At 33.2% G+C, this 21,183-nt stretch overlaps 1 protein-coding gene across 2 annotated transcripts; it reads right to left on the bottom strand.

The window, feature by feature from the left end:
- Positions 1-564: 564 nt before the first annotated feature.
- Positions 565-20,649, bottom strand: LOC112048994 (ELL-associated factor 1). Of its 2 annotated transcripts, none has more exons than XM_024086714.2 (9): positions 20,583-20,649; positions 18,799-18,919; positions 17,666-17,758; positions 16,255-16,393; positions 14,831-14,952; positions 11,987-12,098; positions 10,865-11,210; positions 6,859-6,982; positions 565-5,610 (listed from the first exon to the last, which is right to left on the bottom strand). In XM_024086714.2, the coding sequence occupies exons 2-9, from the start codon at positions 18,893-18,895 to the stop codon at positions 5,528-5,530; spliced, it is 1,116 nt and encodes a 371-aa protein (XP_023942482.1). In that variant the 5' UTR covers positions 18,896-18,919; positions 20,583-20,649; the 3' UTR covers positions 565-5,527. The 2 variants fall into 2 exon arrangements, with proteins under 2 accessions (XP_023942482.1, XP_023942481.1); XM_024086713.2 differs by having other exon boundaries at positions 20,429-20,607.
- Positions 20,650-21,183: the final 534 nt, after the last annotated feature.

Genomic DNA, 21,183 nt, shown 5'->3' with positions numbered 1-21,183 from the left:
TGAGCCGATAGAGGATATGGACACTTGACTCTAACAAAAATTATCTTTCAAAAGCTTAATATTTTACAAACGTATCCCTAAACCGAAAAATTATTCAGAGTCATTACTCAAATTATTGATTAATCTGTGTTAATTACATTACAGTTAAAAAATCCGCTAGCATATGATACGGTATGAATACCTACCAGAGATCCAGTCATGTTAGTTAGTTAGTTCACCTCGGAATAAATTTTCTATAATATTTATATTTTCTACAATATTGGTAATAGTATGTAGATACTTACCTATAAATAGCGAAAGACCCTTAATAATTGAGATATTTACAAATCGAAATTAATATTGATCATATTTTGATATGAATCAACTACCCTTTTGAACAAACTTTATTATATTGTCTGTGGTTTTATATTAAACTGTTCTGTGGTAGTTTAGTTAATAAAATAGTGATGTTTGACCTATTGTCGAACGACATTTTTAAATATATATATTTACCTACATTTATTTATATTTACACATATAGAAATAGATATCAAGGGGGATTAATAAAAAAATGAAACAAAGAGATTTTATTTTTGTTTATATAATAATTTATTGCATACTCATAGATGTATAATGCTCGCAACGCCCTTAACACTAGTTAAAAAATTGGCATAAAATAAAAATATATCTCTATATATTCACTTGAGGCACAATAATATTCCATTTATGATACACGCTTACACTTACCTTAAGTAAATTGTATGTCTCCCTTTACATTTGTAAGTTTCACTTAAACAATAGTTATTTCACAGTAGGTATTTAGATAGGTAACTCGCAAAGTTAAAATTATAGAGCATTGGAAGCTTTCTGACCATGTCTTGCTTGACATTCCATATAGAATCAACGAGTTGTTATTACCCCTAAAATTCATTACTAATGTTATCTTCTAAAATAAATCATACATAACTGCGGTCGAATATTTTTTTAGTCTTTACAATATGTTTGACTACAATCTCACCTGATGGTAAGTGATGATGGAATCTAAGATGGAAACGGGCTATCTTGTTAGAAAGATGAAAATCCATACCCCTTTCGATTTCTACACGACATTGTACCGGAACGCTAAATTGCTTGGCGGTACGTATTTGTCGACAGGGTGGTAAAAAGCCAGCTAAAAAAGCCAATTTAAAGGTTATAGACGTGAGTAAAATTACAGGCATATGATGCTGCTACATATTCAATGTCACAGAGCAGCGCATTAAATAAATATGCCCCTATCTAATGTGAGGGATGCAATTATGTTTTATGCGATGGCTTTTCACTTCGATTAGGTAGACAATATAAGAATATAGAAATTTCTTTAAATAAATATCCCATGTCTCGTTCAGAGCTGTGTTCCAGAGATTTAGATATTTGGCGAGACTTTAGGGGTAATAACATCTCATCTAATAATTGTTTAGAGAAAAATTACGACTCCATAGTTGACTTAGTGTGCTAATATTAGTGTGATACTCCGACAATTTTTAGTTTCGATAGAAGAATGTATTACGTACAGTTTATTTTATACAGAATAAAGAGATCTATGGAGCCGGTTAATTTAATTAAATATTTTAAACCAAAATCTTTTAAAGAGACTTTTCGACCCTTCAATTTATTATTTATAAAATCAATAAAGCGTTTTAAGCGTTTCCTTTTATACAAAAATCACAAACATCGAAAATATGACTATATAATAATAATAATAATATAATCTAACATTTAATTTTATTGCCATATAGAACAGGTATTTTATATTATACTTTTTAATGTAACTAAAAGTACATTTCGAAAATTCAGCTCAAAACTGAACAGTTTGTAATGCATGTTGAGATTAATCTAAAATCAAACTCACTGTATGAAATAAAACGTGGCAAGACTAATAATAGAAAGCTAATCAGACTAAATATACTCGGAGGCACAGTTATCCGCCCACTTTAATATACTCGCGTCATATTAAAGAGGGCGGATAATTGTGCCTCTGATTATAATAAAATTTTATATGTAGTTTATTTTGACACAGATTTCCGCTATTTAAGCTTAATTATTCAATCACATTTCTGCCTTGTGAATTAAAAGAAGAGTGCAGAGTGTGAATTAGAAGTGCAATTATTCACTTCCACTTAAGGGCACCGTTTTTGTACTGGTGGATATTCAAATGACATCTCAATGATATGACAAAAAGTTCCTCAATCGCGTTTCACACCTATAACTCGTGCGCATTGACTGGACACCTGGCTACCAAACACAACCATACAAACAGTACATACATCATTCGAGCCAAGTGTCAAGTTATTCCACACGAACTGCACTTTAAGTCTCATGTCGATTGTTTTAGGCTAAATATGCGACAAAGACATATATCGTCAAAAGACATATTTTCGACCAATAGCGGCGGCGCAAATGTAATATCGTATCTCTCTCTTTTGTCCCAACGCAATGAAAGAGAGGGGAACGATTTCGATGGTCGATGTTTGTCGTTCTCTATCTTACGCCTACAATTTTAGTGTAAAGATGTAATGCATTTTTCGTCCACACTACGACAACGCTGGCGTTTGCTTGACAATTGGCGCCCAAATTTTTTATTAGATAAGGTAGAATATTTAGCTTCGCTCACATTTTACTGAATGACTTTCATTGCATTTATTCAACGTCCAGAATGCGAATGATTAAACGCACAAGCAAGAATTATTATGAATCGCACTGACAAAATGGATTTGCTAGAATATAAAATGCATTTGCAAGAATGCGAATAATATAAAACGACCTTGCTAATGATAAAACGCACCGGCAAGAATTCGAATAAACGCAGTTGCAAGAATGCGAATGATATAAAACGAACTTGCAAGAATGTGAATGATATAAAACGAACTTGCAAGAATGTGAATGATATAAAACGAACTTGCAAGAATTCGAATGATATAAAACGAACTTGCAAGAACGCGAATGATAAAAAACGAACTTGCAAGAATGCGAATGATATAAAACGAACTTGCAAAAATGCGAATGATAAAAACGAACTCGGAAGAATGTTACTTTATGGACTTCCACTTTTTATGATAATGCAATTAAATAGCAGAATTATTCATATATCTACTTGTTTCCAGTATGGATCATATTGGAAAGCTATAATATAGTTTTAGGCAGTGTTGTATTGAAACTATCGATCCTATTGTGTTATCGATAAACAACAACAGTATCGAAAGCGATTTTTATATAACTTTTTGTATGGATATCATATATGTGTCAAGTCCAGACCTCAGTCAATTTATAAATTCCTAAGAGTCCTTTTAGATTTTCGAAATAAAAGTCCAGGGCCATCCAATTCCAAAACAGAATGTACATTGTACAACTTTTCAAACACCATAACTTTTTAATACCATTTACACGTCAACTAATCAACCCATTTAAAGCCGTCCTTATCAAAATCTTTGCAGAACAAAAATCTCATAGCATTTACGACTTTAAAGGAAGACAATTACGGTTCATTTAACTCTACACGTCACAATATCAAAAATCTAGTATAGCATTTTGCCTTGCCTAGAAGTACTCTAATAGTGCTTCTAGTGATATGTATACGCTTAAACGTTTTTGTCTTGCGTTTGATGCACGCAGAATAAAAAAAAAATACTCAAAGAATTCTGTGTATACTTCTAGTATACAAAAATTCTGTGTAAATCCCCGGGAAATTCAATAAAAACGTTCGCTATTGGTCCATTCGAAGAGTTACGTAATTTTCTTAGAAATCAGGCAACCAATAGAATTTCACATAGCACCGTTCCCGGAGAATAAAATGGTAACTGCCATTACACGTGTTTTAGTATTATTTCATTTTTGGAAATCTGAAAAAAAATCTGCTCAATTTTTTTCGTAATTTTTATGCAGTTATCTTCCAATACTCAAAATTTAAGACTTGATTATGATAAAATCAGTTATCGTTTAGATAATGATGATTTATTTTCGGTAACATTACATTTTTAAATTGATTATTATATCTAGGCTTTTGTCAATCAAGCTTAACAAAAGCTATAACTATTAGCTTTGATTCGAGTTTTCTCACTTTTATCTAAGTCTATTACTTTGTCAACAATCGCCAAAAATTTTTTTATTGTTCCTGAAAAATTAGTTTTTTTACAATTACAATTTTATTCTCCGGGAACGGCGACAGTGCGCACATATGTTTGAAATATGTCGAGTATTTTCTGAAAATAATAACGTTTTATCTCGGAGTTTAACTTTTATCATACATTTTTTGTCAGAATAGATGGAAAATATAAAAAAAAATGTGCATGTACTATGAATTCTTTTGAAATCTTTTTTTTTTAATTAATTATGGAGGTTAATCTAGTTTCCATATTAAAAGTAATTGGAATTTATGTCGTAAAAGCATAATAAGTCATAAAAACTGTTCCAACCATTAATAGTTATCGCCAAATAATACATACATATAAAGAAACGGGTCGAAACAACATTTTTTTAAAAGTTGTCTGAAGTCCCTTGTAAAAATACTTCCATGTATATTTATACCAAAAACTTAAACGTATTGTTTTTTTTTATATTAAGGCGAAAGATTAATCTACTAAATAAAGTTACAGAATTATAATCAAACCAAGAAATTATTTTATTTTTGACATTGCCACGCCTCATATAATTATGTAATGATTGACAGGAGAACATAAATATTTTATGGGTTTTTTAACAGATTATGTTACCAATATATAACATAATAATAATAATAATTTATTTACTTCAGGTTATACACCCATTTAAAATATACATAAATAAGTAAAGATAATAATTAAATATAACAATTAAATAATAAATCTATAGACATTTCTGAGAGCAAACATATTTTTTAACATAAGTTTTATATATTAAATATACTAAGTGGCAGTGTAAACTACATATTTTATTTACATATAAATCGATATATAATAACTATAAACAAGATAAGCAATAAAAATATATTAAACATTTAACTTTAGTAATTTATTTTAATGGTTTTAAATCAATGTGTTAAATCGATAGAACATTTTCCTTAAATAAAATTGATTGTTATATTGAATCGTCAATCAAACATCTTTATCTGTTAAAGAGCTGTCAAAAATAAAATAAATTCTCAGACCGAGTGTAAATAAATTGTGAGCATAAAGCCTCTTTGAGTACTAAATATGCATAGAAGTATCGATTGTTCTTACAAATTGGTTTAGAGATTAGAAAAATTGAGAATTCTATAGAGATGCTTGCCAAGTTTTTTTCCCCGGCGGTTTATGTCAAAGGGTTTATATGCCAAAGGGAAAAGAGGAGCGAGAGGGGATAGGGGAGAAAGGGTGAGAGGGGGAAGTGGGGTAGGGGGGGGATAAAGATTCTGTGTAGGTCAGTCAGAGTCACCCAATTTGAAGAGGCACAAGAATATCAATAAAGTGCTCGCCAGGCTTTTTTTGGGAGGGTTAAACCCCCCCGGGAGTTGCTGTTAAAGGATGTATGTGTAGGGGGGAGAGGGAAGCTTCGGTCAGTCGGAGTCACTGCCTGACTCTGAGAGGCACAGATCGTCGTTGAGCACATCGGTCGGCAGCGCGGCGTTGCTTGCGTTACCTGAAAAATAGTATAGAAGTTACAAAAAAATATATCTATACTAATATTATAAAGCTGAAGAGTTTGTTTGTTTGTTTGTTTGATTGAACGCGCTAATCTCAGGAACTACTGGTCCGATTTGAAAAATTCTTTCAGTGTTAGATAGCCCATTTATCGAGGAAGGCTATAGGCTATATATTATCCCCGTATTCCTACGGGAGCGGGAACCACGCGGGTGAAACCGCGCAGCATTAGCTAGTATCAGTATATAAATGCGAAAGGTCATCACGAAATATATATTTTTTTAATAAGTTTATGACATATTAAAAGAATTTACATATGTTGTAATTTTTTTTTTAACTTAATGTTTAAAAAAAATATATGTTGTAACCATTTAATTTTAACTTATATAATTTTAATTTTATTAATTGAAAATTTGTATACCTATTAATGGTGAAACATTGTTACCTAATACATAAGACCATCATTGTATAACTAAATTTAATGTTTCTTGCAAATAAACGATTCTGATTCTGATTCTGAAATCTCAAAATCAGCTAGACATTCAAAAATGAAATTTGGAAGGGAGGTAGTTTATACTAAGACTTCTCTCTACTAAATTATATATTATCAGTAAAGTTATTAAATAAATAATCCATTCTGAAACTGAGGCTGAAGCTGAAATTCGGTTTCGGCCGGAAAAACTGATTTGGCCGACTCCTAACAATCCTGACTCCGCCCATGTTCTCTTTGCGATGTGACGGTACTATTTTTTTTTTTTATTCTTTACAAGTTAGCCCTTGACTACAATCTCACCTGATGATAAGTGATGATGCAGTCTAAGATGGAAGCGGGCTAACTTGTTAGGAGGAGGATGAAAATCCACACCTCTTTCGGTTTCTACACGGCATCGTACCGGAACGCTAAATCGCTTGGCGGTACGTCTTTGCCGGTAGGGTGGTAACTAGCCACGGCCGAAGCCTCCCACCAGCCACACCTGGGCAAATTAAGAAAATCTCAATCTGCCCAGTCGGGGATCGAACCCAGGACCTCCGTCTTGTAAATCCACCGCGCATACGACTGCGCCACGGAGGCCGTCAAAATCGCTGAATAGTGGTCAAAGTAAAGACGCCCCGCGTTTTCACTCGCATAGACTTCGTTTTCGTATTACTTGTAAAAAATGTTCTACGGATCCCGGACTAAGAGTGCACCTGTGCTTGCACACACACACTTGTGCACTATAACATCTGCGAGTATAGATAGTGTTACCGTTGGTGAGCGGCGGGCGCGCTGCGCTATCGTTGTCGTCGCTGTCGCTATCGCTACCGCTTCCGCTATCGCTGTCGCTCGACGAGCTCGACGAACTGTCCTCCTGTCTCGCCGCTTGTGGTTGCTGTAAAAAAATTTTGAAAATTTGGATTTTTATTATGACAATAGGGTAGTTGACTCATATCAAATTTTATATAAACAATATTAATTTCGTGTAGCACATGGAATTATGGTCCGAAATATATCGATATCAATTAATAAAAGTTAAGGATTTCTTATAAAACTTCCTCCTTTTTTATGAAGACGGTTAAACAAATGAAAAAAAAATCTATCTTTTACAATCAAACGATAATGAACTATTTAAGACTATCCTACTAATATTATAAACGCGAAAGTTTGTATGGATGTTTGTTACTCTTTAACGCTGCTACTACTGAAGCGATTTGGCTGAAAGGGGAATGTCCATTCCCGGCCCAGACCTTTCGTCCCCGCCCCCCACTTTACATAAAACTAAAAAATACTTGATAATTTTTGTTTAATAATGAATAAATTACTTTATCCATAGCGGTTTGCTATAACTTTCCCCAAAAAATAAGTTTCACAACGATATTTGACAATATTATAGTTGTTGTATGACATTTTTGAAGACACGAACATGAACAGTGTTGCCAGCTAAGTGATTTATTTGGTTTAATCAATATTTTAACCGAATAATAATAATCGATCTTTTTCTACAACAAAATCACCTGGAAAAGCAAAAGTTGTAATAGATTATAATGTTTTTGATTATAACATCTGCCTCACTCTTTAAAAACCATTGCATAGTCGACATTATAAAATGTTTCTTGATATCAAAGTACCTATTATATTTTTCGCAATAACCAACCACTAAGAACTCAACTGATTTTTTTAGTTTAATCGATATTTAAATGGATAATAATAATAATCGAGCATAACATTAAGAACATAGGATCACTGCGTCGAAACATTACCAACTACGCCATTTAAATACTATCTATACTAATATTATAAAGCTGGAGAGTTTGTTTGTTTGTTTTTGATTGAACGCGCTAGTCTCAGGCACTACTGGTCCGATTTGAAAAATTCTTTCAGTGTTAGATAACCCATTTATCTAGGAAGGCTATAAGCTATATATTATCTCCGCATTCCTACGGGAACGGGAACCACGCGGGTAAACCGCGCGGCGTCAGCTAGTATAATATATAATATGAGTAGTAGCGCAAGCCCGTAACTTCGGCGCGTGCAATGCGGTTTTTTTATACAATTTTTCCATACTCTATATAAGCTAGCTACACGATCGGCCAACGCGCAAGCTACAGCTATACTAAGTTGATATAAATAAGTGGTCAAAGTGGTCTTAATAGTTGATATTCAATCCCTTTCTTCCGATAACTTTTTCCTTTCATCCGATCTAACTAAATCAAATTCTATATATTTCTATGTATGTATAAATAGTATACATATTGTAGATAATATATTATGTTTACATAATACATTGACATAAAATTGCAGGCGTCCGCAATTTTGTCCGGGTGAAAACGCAATATCATGACAAACTACTTGTATAAACCTTCTTCTTGAATCACTTTATTTATTATTGAAAACCAATAAAAACCATTGCGTCGTGTAAAAGATGGTGAAAACAATGACGTGTTATTCTAGTAATAAAATTATTCAATTAGAAATCGATACGAAGTTATTCGATTTTTCGTGTTTCGTATGGCAACATCGATTTGACTTTTGGACAGATAATCTGTTGATGTCAATAATTGTCAATGTCATTCTCATTTTATTAATTAGATAATGTCATTGAATTAATTTACTGATTTTGTCTGTTTTCTGTTTACCTTCAGTATTTTTTGAACCGAATTATAATTTTTCAAACCACAGCTATAATAAAAATAAAACTTGCACGAAGTTAAATGAATTCGAATAATGTTGACCCTGAACCGGAAAAATTGCAAGTTTATTTCAGCTCTCAGATGTAAATACAAGAGGACATTTACGCTGCATTAATCAATGTTAATATCAATATTAAAATTATTATAGTTGGCATCAATTGTCAATAAAATGTCACGAAAATACGAATACATTCTGTTTGAAACATGCTCGTAAACAAGTACACAGCAGGTGCAGGCAGCATAAATAATGTTTGATCCATTTTTAATGTGAAAAACGATTATTATTCATAAGAAATAATATGTATAACTTTAATAATTTTTGTCATGTTATTGTGTCAAGTCACAACAGAGTGTAGTTTCCCATATAAGTGTTGAAGTGTCGCTCAGTGTATTTTTATGACTAACCAATATTGCTGTATTCAAAAGTACATTTACTGTGTAATTACTGGCGTAGAAGGCATAACATCTAGTGAGATGTAGGACAGCACATAGGTTTTCTTGCATTGTTGATGGTTTCTTCAAGCAATATTTAGTGCATAGAAGTATTATAGTATATTTATCCTACTTTCCTGATTAATATTAAATGTGAACTGTGAGTTTGTATGTCAGTTTGCTACATTTTCACACCCTAAACCAATTTTAAAACAGTAATAATATGTGCATACTAGAGAATTATCTTAATTCTCTGCGTGTGTGAAGTCTGCCAATCCGCATTGGGCCAGTGTAGTGGACTATTGGCCTAACCCCTATCATTCTGAGAGGAGACTCGAGCTCAGTAGTGAGCCGAATATGGGTTGATGATGACGACGAATAAATTGTGGAATAACATAACATTATTAAATCCACTAAGTAAACCAATTTTAAAACTCTGATTAAATTATTTGCTGGATTTTCATATTTTATTACTATTTCAGTTATCCAGAGTCATCCCAAGTTTGTCAAAATTGCTGGAAAACGACTGATAAAGCAGCATCTTGCTCAACTGAAGAACGGAAAATAATTATGTAATAGCGACAAACACTCCAAATCAATGTTGTTTTCCTCGCTGTAATACATTTGTAAATTCATTTATTTACAGTGCTTGTAAACTAAGCCTTGGTTTTGCAAACAAGCACTTTTGAAATAATAAGGTTGACTATTTGTCCATCTCCAGACAGGCAGACAGACCTCATCACCAGATAGGAAGACAAGTTGTGCTGAGGAGAGTCAGCAAGAAACTCAACAGTCACTCTTTTTTAGAAAAGTAATACAATATTATAATTTACAATTGTTAACATCATTACAATAATTTCTTCTAGTAGAAGCTGATCCAATGGCCTCCAAGTAGTGGTGGGTGTGCACTTCATACATGCATTAAAGTACTGCATATCCTAAGAGTTGTCTTCATTAGTAAATACAGATTTTTCCACTTTGCTTAATTTTATTACTAGTGCATACCCTGATCGACAACCATATGCACGCCACTGCCTGGTTGGTTGGTTGTTTCATTTATTGATTTATTTGTTAAGCTTGTTGGTTACATAAAACAATAAATCTATTCATGTACAGCTTTAATGTTACTTCATCTCCGGTGTACTTTTGAGCAGTGAGAGTGATAAAATAAAATATTTTTTTTTTATGTCTAGCAAACTTTTATTAAAAAAATTATTTAACCAAATCCTTATTTATACATCATATTATTATCTCCATATACTTTTATGGGGGGGCGTAACTGGGTTTCTTGGGCCAACGTTGTATGGGCTGGTGGACATTCCCCTTTGGAATGGAAACAGATTTTACTCTGGATTAACACATAGGCTACTTTTTGTCCCGAAAAAATCCATGGTTTCCCAAGATTTGCAAAAACTGATGATTTTGATGATATGAATGTTTGTTACTCTTTCACGCCTCGACTACTGAACCGAATTAGCTGAACTTTGGTATTGAGATATATTATAGCATGGATTAACACAAAGGCTACTTTTTATCCCGGAAAAATCCATGGTTCCCGAGGGATTTGTGAAAAACTAAATTCCACGCGGACGAAGTCGCGGGCGTCCGCTAGTTTTAAAAATAGTGTCAACTAGCCTATTGTAATTACTTACCGTGTGAGCCACAGGCGGCGGAATGGACACCGGCGGCGGTGGTATCGCCGCAGGCGGGGGCAGGTGGCGCGCCTGTGCCGGCGCGTGAGGCGCGTGGGCATTGTGGGCGAGTCCGTGGGCGTTGTGGGCCGGCGCGTGCGACTTGTGCGACGGCCCGTGGGCGTTGTGTGAGCTGCCGTGCGCGTTGTGGGCGGACCCGTGCGCGTTGTGGGCGGGTCCGTGCGCGTTGTGGGCGGGCCCGTGCGCATTGTGGGCGGGCGCCGGCGGCGGCGAGGTTCCCGCGAGCGCATCGTCCAGCCCTATCATAGGGAGCGATGCGTGCGTACTGTTGCCGCCGCCCGACCACCTGTACATAGTACAATATACAGGGGGTTTAAATTATGGTTTGTACAAAAATTCACCTTATTCCACTTTATTTTGAGGTAAAAACCTTAGATAACTAAAAACTGTTTACCTACACAGGTTACAAATTTTTTTTGGAGAAAGAAATATACAATGGGAAAATAGTCATAAACATTAAAATGCTCTTTTAAAACCGTTTTTTTTTCCCACTTGATCGAATTTTTGAAAAAATTAAAGGAGCAAGAATTTCGCTCTGAAAATGTCATATTTTTTTTTTTCTTAAATTTTTCAAGTCACTAATACAGAATTGAGAGAAAAAATATAAAAAAAAATTTTTTTCATTTTTGATAAAAATTATGACATTTTCAGAGCGAAATTCTTGCTCCTTTAATTTTTTCAAAAATTCGATCAAGTGGGAAAAAAAAACGGTTGGCTGGATTGAATTGAAACTTTGTAGGGTTTTTGTGGGTACATTGAACAGTAAAAGGCACACTTAACGTCAGTGGTTTCCGCAATATTTTTGATTGGGCGCTTGATTTTCCAAAAAACGACAAAAAGCCCTTTTTTGGATGCTTTATCAAATTACTCGAAAAATATTTTCAAAAAAAAATTTTCAAACTCAGATCCAAAAACTAAACACTTAGAGCTACAATTTGCTTTTTATTTTTTTGCTGTACGACCATTTTTGTATAAGTTACAGCCTGTTGAAAATCCCCCAAAAATTTGGAATTTTTTTCTGCTCCCTTAATTTTTGTGCATAGTATATTTTATAACACTCACGGAGCCTGCGGGGGCGAGGTCTTGACCCGCGGCGGAGACCGCACCATGTTCTGCGATTTCTGGGCCCCAGCGTTGAACCGGGGCTGACCGTTGGGTTGAACATTGGCGGCGCCTGCAAAGACATTCTTTTATACTACAAAACATATACACATAAAATGATTGGGGATGATGACTAGGTTTGAATATATTGATTTTTATAATACATTCGGATAAACAAGGTCAATGTTAATTAATTTATACATAACTAGCGGACGCCCGCGACTTCGTCTGCGTAAAATTCGATGTCAATTTTACTACTACCCCCTAACCTAACCTAACCTACCCTACCCCTACCATACCCCTACCCTATCACTACCCCAACCCTACCACTGCCACGACCCTACCCCTACCCTACCCCTACCTTACCTATACCCTACCCCAATCCTACCCGTACCCTCCCCGTACCCTATCCCTTTCCTACCCCTATCCCACCCGTACCCCTATCTCACGCCTATCCTACCCCTACCCTGCCACTTCCCTATTCTACCCGTACCTCTACCCTACCACTGCCCTACCTCTACCCCGACCCTACCACTACCCTAAACCCGGCCCTAAACCTACCCTACCCCTACACTACCCCTACGCTTCCCTACCCGTACCCTAACCTACCCTGTAACTTCTCTACCTTACCCTTCTTACTCCTACCCTTAGCAAAATCGGTCCAGTCCTTCGAGAGTGGTGGTATGACCAAGAGAAATAGAGACTTCTATGATAATAATATAAAGAGGTAAAGTTCGTGTGGTTGTAGGAGGTAAACTCTGGATCTACTGGACCGATTTGGAAAATTGTTTTACCAATAGAAAGCTACGTTATTTGCGAGTGTCCAAGGCTATGTTTGATCCCCATATTCACACGGGAACGGGAACTACGTAAATGAAAGCGCCGGGCGTCATATAGTGGAATTTCTGCGTCTTTTAGAAATTTTGTATTATCTCCGAAACTATTTAAGTAATTAACATACTGTAAAGGGCAAATCTTATCTCCATAATACCCTTGTGATTATTAAATAATTTATTTTAATAAGGATTAAAGTTTAGTTGTATAAATAATGACGTAAACCTAAGTATATAAAATTAATAATTTTTACAAATTTTGTTCTTTATAATATTAGTATAGAGTATAGACTACGTATGTATATCTTTTACAAAATTAAGTTAACACAAAACACTATAATTACACTTACTAAGTTTTAATTAATTTATATACACAACAATCGAAATAATACCTTAAAACGAAATAATAACTAATTACACGAAATACGTATGACGAAAGTCGAAACGAAACGAATAAAATAAAATTACAAATTATTTACTTGACTTGAATTTAAAGTTTAAACCTGATTACCTGAACCTGGTCCTGAACGCGATCGACCCGGGTTTTACGAAATGATCGAATTACACAGGTCTACTACCTACGTGGTACGTGCCTAGAAGTAGAACATAATCATTAACAATTAACATCGACTTTCCAAAATCTACGTAAATTTTTCACCACCAACACCAATGTATGAACAATCAATTTCGATCATCATGTAGTCGGCATAAATCTCCCTAGCGCCGTACAAAAATATGGTGTTTTTGCTCAACGCCATCTATTGGTAAATGGATAAAACGCCTACATAGAGTTTTGTAACCAAAAATGCTGATCTCTATAAAATACGTAGAAACCTATAGAGGAAGGTTCAACTTAATTTGGCGGTTGGCGCTTAAACATAAGCGGCATTCCGCCTTTTAGAAATTTTGTATTATCTCCGAAACTATTTAACTAATTAACATACTATAAAGGGCAAATCTTATCTCCATAACATCCTTGTGATTATTAAATAATTTATTTTGATAAGGATTTAAGTTAAGTAGCATAAATAATGACGCAAACCTAAGTATATAAAATTAATAATTTTTAAAACACAAAAGGTACTATATCTGCTAATGTATAGAAGATAGGTATATGGTGTCGCGGACTTTTTTGTAGAACTTTTAAAGATACATAAAGCCTCCATACATTAATTTCAATTTTACACAATGGTTAAGGCAGCGCATGCGAATAAGTCTGCCTAAGAGGATTTTCGGTCCGACCTGTATGACAAAAACTGTGATAACTCGGCTAATATATATGATACCAATATAAAATATAGCCTATAGCACTCCCCGATAATGTAGCATTCTACTGGTGAAAGAATTTTTAAAATCGGACCAGTAGTTCCGAAGATTACCCCATTTAAAAAATGTGACAAACTTACAAACTTACAAACTTTACCTCTTTATAATATTAGTATAGAAAAGCAAAGATTGTCTGGATATTTGCAAAATAAATAAGATTATAAAATTTCAAAATCTATTAAAAATCTTTTATCGTAATTAGATGAAAATTCATACAGTTTTAGCTTCCTTACATTAAATGTGACCTTTTTAATAAATGAACTATAAACATAAACGCACAAATAAGAAAGATATTAGTAATTTTGTTTAAACGACCATACAAGTTAGCGATCATTATATACCTATGACGTCATTAATTCGTACCATTTTGTATAGGACGTTTTTCAGGGCTTCGTGGCAGTGCCGTAAATCTGGCCCTTTAAATCCCTGTAGCTCCAAAAGTAACGATCGCAGATACCGTTACTTCTACAAACTTGTTTTACTATTAGCATACTCTTAATTCATATACAATTTAAAAAAACTGTCATCATCCCTATTCTCTGCGTGTGTGAAGTCTGCCAATCCGCATTTGGCTAGCGTGGTGGACCATGGATATATCCGGGATAAAAACTAGTTGTTGGTGGTGACCCTGGTACGTTATTATTACCTTGGTTATTATTGGTGCGCTTGTTGGTGGTGACCCTGGTACGGGAGGAGGAGCGCTGCGTGGTGTTCATAAAGTCAGCTGTCACGGGCGTCAGAGGCCGGGGCTTCTGGGCTGTCTCCTGTCTAGAATCAACATTGAAAAAATATGAAATATTGCAGTGTTTTTGCTTCTTTTATGTGGCCTCTTTTATGTGACTGGGTATTTTTTTTTATTTTGTTATTTTCTGACAGAAACTGCTAAAAATACTTAAATCAAAATAAGTCAAAATGGTCAAAATACTATGTGTAGTAATTTTAGGAAAAAATACAAAAGCAATTACCTACAAAAAGAAATTCAGAATATTATGTACAATTTCACTAAATTAGTATGCAAAATATAGCCCTTAGAAGGCATGTATTTCCTGTCACCCTGTATAACAAAATAACAAATACATAAATGTTTAATTTTGCAAAAAAACTTTAATTCATTGATTATGAAACACGGCTAAAACTCACGTGAAAATTCTAAAATAACTTTAGTTTTTTACACATTTTGCGTCACATAGTATCATATTTCACATACATCATCAATCTGTTCGGTTTTTGTGAAATGCTGACAATAATGAAATGCTAACCTGCTTATTAATTTCACAATCCCATTAAAAAACCTAAAACTAGCCACTAAAAATAGGGCAACAATATTATATACTATAGATAATTTACATGCCTACAAAATGACGGCAAAAAGTGATCCAAACTCAGCTATTGCACTGACAATTGCTGACTGATATGCAGAATTTTGTGTTTACTTACATTATACAGGGTGCTCTGGAGTATTTCCCATAACTCTGGGGTTATACATAAAAATGTGCGAGGAACATGTGTTCTGAAATTTATATTTTTTTCAGTGTAAATAATATTTATAATATTTAATTTTGTAAATTGATCTTAAAATGTGTCCACTAATCGCATCCTCATAATTATGATGTAGCCAAGTTTTACGAATTTAAAAATGCAAGGATAAAGGCGTGTGTTATATAGATAGTCGGAATTATTTGAATTACTTTGTATGAAAACATAAAAAGTTTTTATTTTTTAGTTATAAAAATATTAGTGAAGCAGTTTGGCGCCTATAAGTCGTCAACACCTTGAAGTTATGGGAAATACTCCTGAGCATCCTGTATACATAAATATATAATAGTTTTAGCTAGTCTAATAATTCTGTAACTGATTTGTGTTTAATGTTGCTCCGCTGTTATTTTTGGCATTTCCAAATAAATAAAAATTATGCACTGGTCGCAAAGTAACATTACTGACAGAACCATCACTGAGGGACCATCCCTCAGTGATGGTTCTGTCAGTAATGTTCGATCCCCACCCCGTTGGTCTATATTTTTTTTAATGCTTTTTACATTTATACATTTCTTTTTTTTTTAAATTGCCTACCTTGTTTTCTTGACTGTAATATTGCTGGAGAGTTTCTCTAATGTGATCTCCCCTGTAACTCTATCTATGATGAGCACACACTCCTTGGTGTAAGGTCTTTGACTGCCTTTGAAAACTGTCTGTGGAACTCCTGCGCCATCTGCAAATTCGAGTTATTATAGTGAGTTTTTTTGTAATAAAGAAACGTCAACAATGGGGATGATGACTAGGTTTGAATATATTAATTATTATGATACATTCGGGTAAATAAGGTCAATGTTAACTAATTTATACATAAAAAGCATAGATTGACTGGTTATTTGCAAAGTAAATAAGATTATAAAATTCCAAAATCTATAAAAAATGTTTTATCGTATTTAGATGAAAATTCATACAGTTTTAACTTTGTTACATTAAATGTGACATTTGTTCTATATATAAACTATAAACATATACACTCAAATAACAAAGATATTGGTAATTTTGTTTGACCGGCGATACAAATCTAACGATCATGATGAACCTACGACGTCATTAAGTCGTACCATTTTGTATGGGGCGTTTTTCAGGAATCCGCGGCAGCGCCGCAAATCTGACCCTTTGAATCCCTGTAGCTCCGAAAGTAATGATCGCAGATACTCTGTTCCTTTTACAAAATTGCTTTACTATTAGCATACTCATAATTTATATACAATTTAAAAAACTGTCATCATCCCTATTATGAGTAAGGGTAGAGATAATTTAGCTTAGGGGGAAGCTCTTGCTCTTTGAAAGCTATCATAACTTAACTATCATAATATATCATAAAATCAGATCATTATTTATTTGCTAGAATGTGGTACATGTTTTAATCTTAAAATTATTATTACCTAGACATTCAAATATTATTTCATCCTAATAACAGTTATTATAACACATTTTGAAATTTTGATGTGAAAATTTACATTAAAAATTTCATCATCTGGATACTATAGGTACTTCAAATCACTATCATTAAATGATGATTCGAATTTTTATTGTAAATTGAATTTTATTACAGGTACAGTTAAATGCACGTGTAACAAACATAAATATTGCTTAGATAGTGTCTCAAACAAAACCCATATTGTTTAATTATGAAAAAATCTTACTTTTTCTGCCAAAATCTAACAAAAAACTAATAATGCTCATTGTTAATTTAAGCAATACAACAAAACTAGCGGACGCCCGCGATTACTTCCGCCCTTAGATCTCCTTAATCCGGCCCTATTGCAAAATCCTTTCTTAGCTAATACCAACTAACTATAAACTACCTCCCTACCCAATTTCGTCTTTGTACATCAGGCGGTTTTCGAGATTTCGTGATGACCTTTCGCATTTATATACTAAGATAAACATTAAATAAATAGAAATTAATGCACTAATGTGTATATTGTTTATATAAATGGCTTACCTAAATGTGGCACCGTTACAGTCACTTGATTATTAGTTTCAACATCCACTGTCGCCATTTTGTTGACATCTACAGATGCTGGCTTAAAGTCATCTATAACAAAACACCTAATTTATAAACCGGCACAAGAAAGGTTAGTATGGAATTATATAACACTAGCTGACGCCGCGCGGTTTCACCCGCGTGATTCCTGTTCCCGTGGTAATATGGGGATAATATATAGCCTATAGCAATCCTCATTAAACTAACACTGAAAGAATTTTTCAAATCAGATCAGACCAGTATTTCCCGAGATTAGCACGTTCAATCAAACAAACAAACAAACTCTTCAGCTTTATAATATTAGTATAGATAAAAATTCCGAGATAAATAGTAAAAACCACAGATATTTTCTTTTAACTTAAGAATGATGTAGCTAACCAATTTAATCCATCGTTTTTTAAAACTTTTTGATACTGAATGAAAATTGGGAAAACTGTGCAGCATATTTAAAAAAAATTAGACCATTGATTAAATAAATGATGACTTAATAGATGTTTCTTACTCAATCAACACTCAACGGCTGACTGAATCGTACTATAGATTAAATTTGGCACTCATAATTTGGTGTAACAACGAAAGCTTTCTTGTTAATTTTAATATTCTTACTGAAAAGAAATTACACATGTGAAATTACAGGTCAACACTAGTTAATATAATACAATCACTTGGGACTGTTAATTTGAAAATGACTACTGAACCAATTTTAAAAATTCTTTCACCAATAGAATGGGAGTGAGATGAATATCTTAGTATTTTACCTGGCACCCGGCACTGGACCAGTGAATTGTTCTAGTGCTAAGTCCATCTTATGGCAGAGAAAAACTCTAGAGCAAAGCCCTTATGACTAAATTTTCAAAAACATCCTATGGGATATTATAATGTTTTTCATACATATCCATTAATAAACTCCGAACCTAGGAATAGGACTTTCTTATGGAATTTGATATTGAGCCTGCTTTGACGAAGTCAGGGGCTATATTCCTTCACAAGGGGGGTGCCAATTTGGCATAAACTAAGGCAGTTACAAAATTTACAATTATTAACTTACTTAATTATCCAATACATATCAGATGGGCCCTTAGAATACTTACATTTAATAGTATGATATTGCGATGCTTTGTTGTTAGTGAAGCTGGCACCTAGCTTCAGCTCCCTTACGTCATAGTTCAGGCTATGTTTATCCGCCATCTTTACTCTTCTATGCCATATGTACTGTAGAACATAACACAAAATGAAAATGAATGAAAACTAAAATTCTAAATTTAAATTTTGTATAATTTAATTACTTAAAAACTATGATATTTTTATAGTTATAAAAATTAACTATAATGACTCCCTTATAAAAATAACTCATCATGTTATAAAAAATAATAAGCCTATAATATAAAACTTATTCTCTTTCTCATTGATTGATTAGAAAGTTTATCAGTCAGACAATTTAATTTGGCAATACTTAGATATGTAACTGTTCACTATTATATTCTTTTCTATTCTTTACAAGTTAGCCCTTGACTACAATCTCACCTGATGGAAAGTGATGATGCAATCTAAGATGGAAGTGGGCTATAATAAATGGGAATAATTATGTAATATTATTATATTCCAAATTAATGATAGGAAAGTAAAGAAAATGGTTGATGTTTTTACAATTTCACTACTACAATACAACAACTGCTATAATTTTAATAAAATTGAAAATAGTGCACCTTCCTAACATGAGACACAGTATGAAACAGTTTAAAGTCAAGTACAAATTCATCAATAACAATTATAAATAAATTCAGAGTTATTATAAAACAATCAGTAAAACATTCAGAACTTTAAAAACAATATACAAGAACTTGTCGAGCATTACACATGTTTAACAGTGTAGTTAAGTTAAACATAATATAGCCAAGTATGGCTAATTTTTCATTCATAAATTATTTTCACCATAGACAATTAAAAATAAACACTCACTTCTTGACAAGCCTAACTAATTAAGTAATTACTGGGTAAGAAAGTAATTTAGTATAATTACTGATAAATTTAATTTATTTAAATAACTTCATTCCAAGTCTCTTTTCATTTATTATTAAATAATTATTAGTCATTAACTAATGTGATAAATATGATAGACACTGTTCTATTTAATCTGTATTACTTGTTATTATTTTTTCATTTTATTTATAATTATAATTGACTACTATGATTGTAGTCTTTTGATTGTAGTTGTAATTATTAAGTTATAAACACTGAAATAGAAAAAACTTTTTGAATTATCAACTGTAGTTTATTAATGGTAAATTACATAAGTCTCAAAACTCAACCGATTAATTAAAGTGGTGATTTAAATGTATTATATTGTAATAATAAACACTATTCGCTATAATCAATTGGACAATTTGGTAATGTCGTTCCTTTGACACTGATAATGAATATATTACAACACTCGTTCACAAGTTTGTAAATTTATCACAGAAACTTAATCAAAGGTGTTGTTTTTCTTACGATTAGTATCATGCATACGTATTACATTCACTTCGATCCAACTGACGACGACTCAACTTATTTTGTTCGTACCACAGTCAAATCTTTATTTTCCTCGACTAAATACTTCCCGACTTTTTGCATACCACTACTACTTTCGAAACGGGTACCGCATTACTACTAAGTATCGCGAAAATACGATGAAATGGACAAAATATGGCAAACGAATAATTTTTGTTCTGCATACTTTACCTTTGAGTATATTTCCACCAAGGTTACTTGTTGCCTAAGATTTGTGAACCAAATTCATAATCTAGGCGATTTTGCAAAACTTTGCATTACAAAAAGGAATATTTAAATGTAAATGATAGTGAAATAATCCGAAAATTAAACATTGGCTACATACTTTTTCGACCTACTTCTCATGACGATTGACTTGACTTGACGGCTGTGAGTGTGACGGCTGGCTGGAGTGACGGATTTTTTTAATTTATTTTACGGCCTTGGATACAAGTCCTTATAGGCCCTGCATTAAATATTACAATTTTTCTTAAAAATAATACATAGCACTTAAAATTATCGTCATAGTCGTCGTCTAAATATAAATTTACTACTGTATTTTACAATTTTTCTATTGTGTTACTAATGAAATCTAAAACAGGCTTATAAAATAAATGGTTCCTCAACAATTCCTTAATGTGGCGGGGATCACACTTAATTTCGTTTTCTTCCTTTACTAACTCTATCGAACTTGCTAATATTATTCTCTGTATACCAAAAGCTGAACACTTGAAAATTATGTGATTGATATCTGCGTCGTCTTTTTTACAGTACATGCATTTGTTATCTTTATAAATTTTTAATTTGAATAAATGGCTTGGCACTAAACAGTGACCAAACCTTAGTCGGTTTATTATTGATATGAATTTTCTTGAATCCCAACTCATTTTGTAATACCATGGCTGCACCGGTATTTCATTTTGTATCTCTGCGTACCAACATCCTTT

The sequence above is a fragment of the Bicyclus anynana genome, chromosome 9 (assembly GCF_947172395.1).
Source record: "Bicyclus anynana chromosome 9, ilBicAnyn1.1, whole genome shotgun sequence".
NCBI lineage: Eukaryota > Metazoa > Arthropoda > Insecta > Lepidoptera > Nymphalidae > Bicyclus > Bicyclus anynana.
Note: the sequence above shows the minus strand (reverse complement) of the source record. Positions and strands in the feature narration are given on the sequence as shown.

What these genes read in the sequence shown, in the direction of transcription:
- LOC112048994 (XM_024086714.2), bottom strand. Translation starts at nt 18,895, where the DNA reads ATGGCGGATAAACATAGCCTGAACTATGACGTAAGGGAGCTGAAGCTA. An exon ending in TGTAACGGTGCCACATTTAG is followed by an intron (nt 16,394 to 17,665) that starts GTAAGCCATTTA and finishes TCGAATTTGCAG; the next exon opens with ATGGCGCAGGAGTTCCACAG. An exon ending in GCGCCCGCCGCTCACCAACG is followed by an intron (nt 5,611 to 6,858) that starts GTAACACTATCT and finishes ACTATTTTTCAG; the next exon opens with GTAACGCAAGCAACGCCGCG.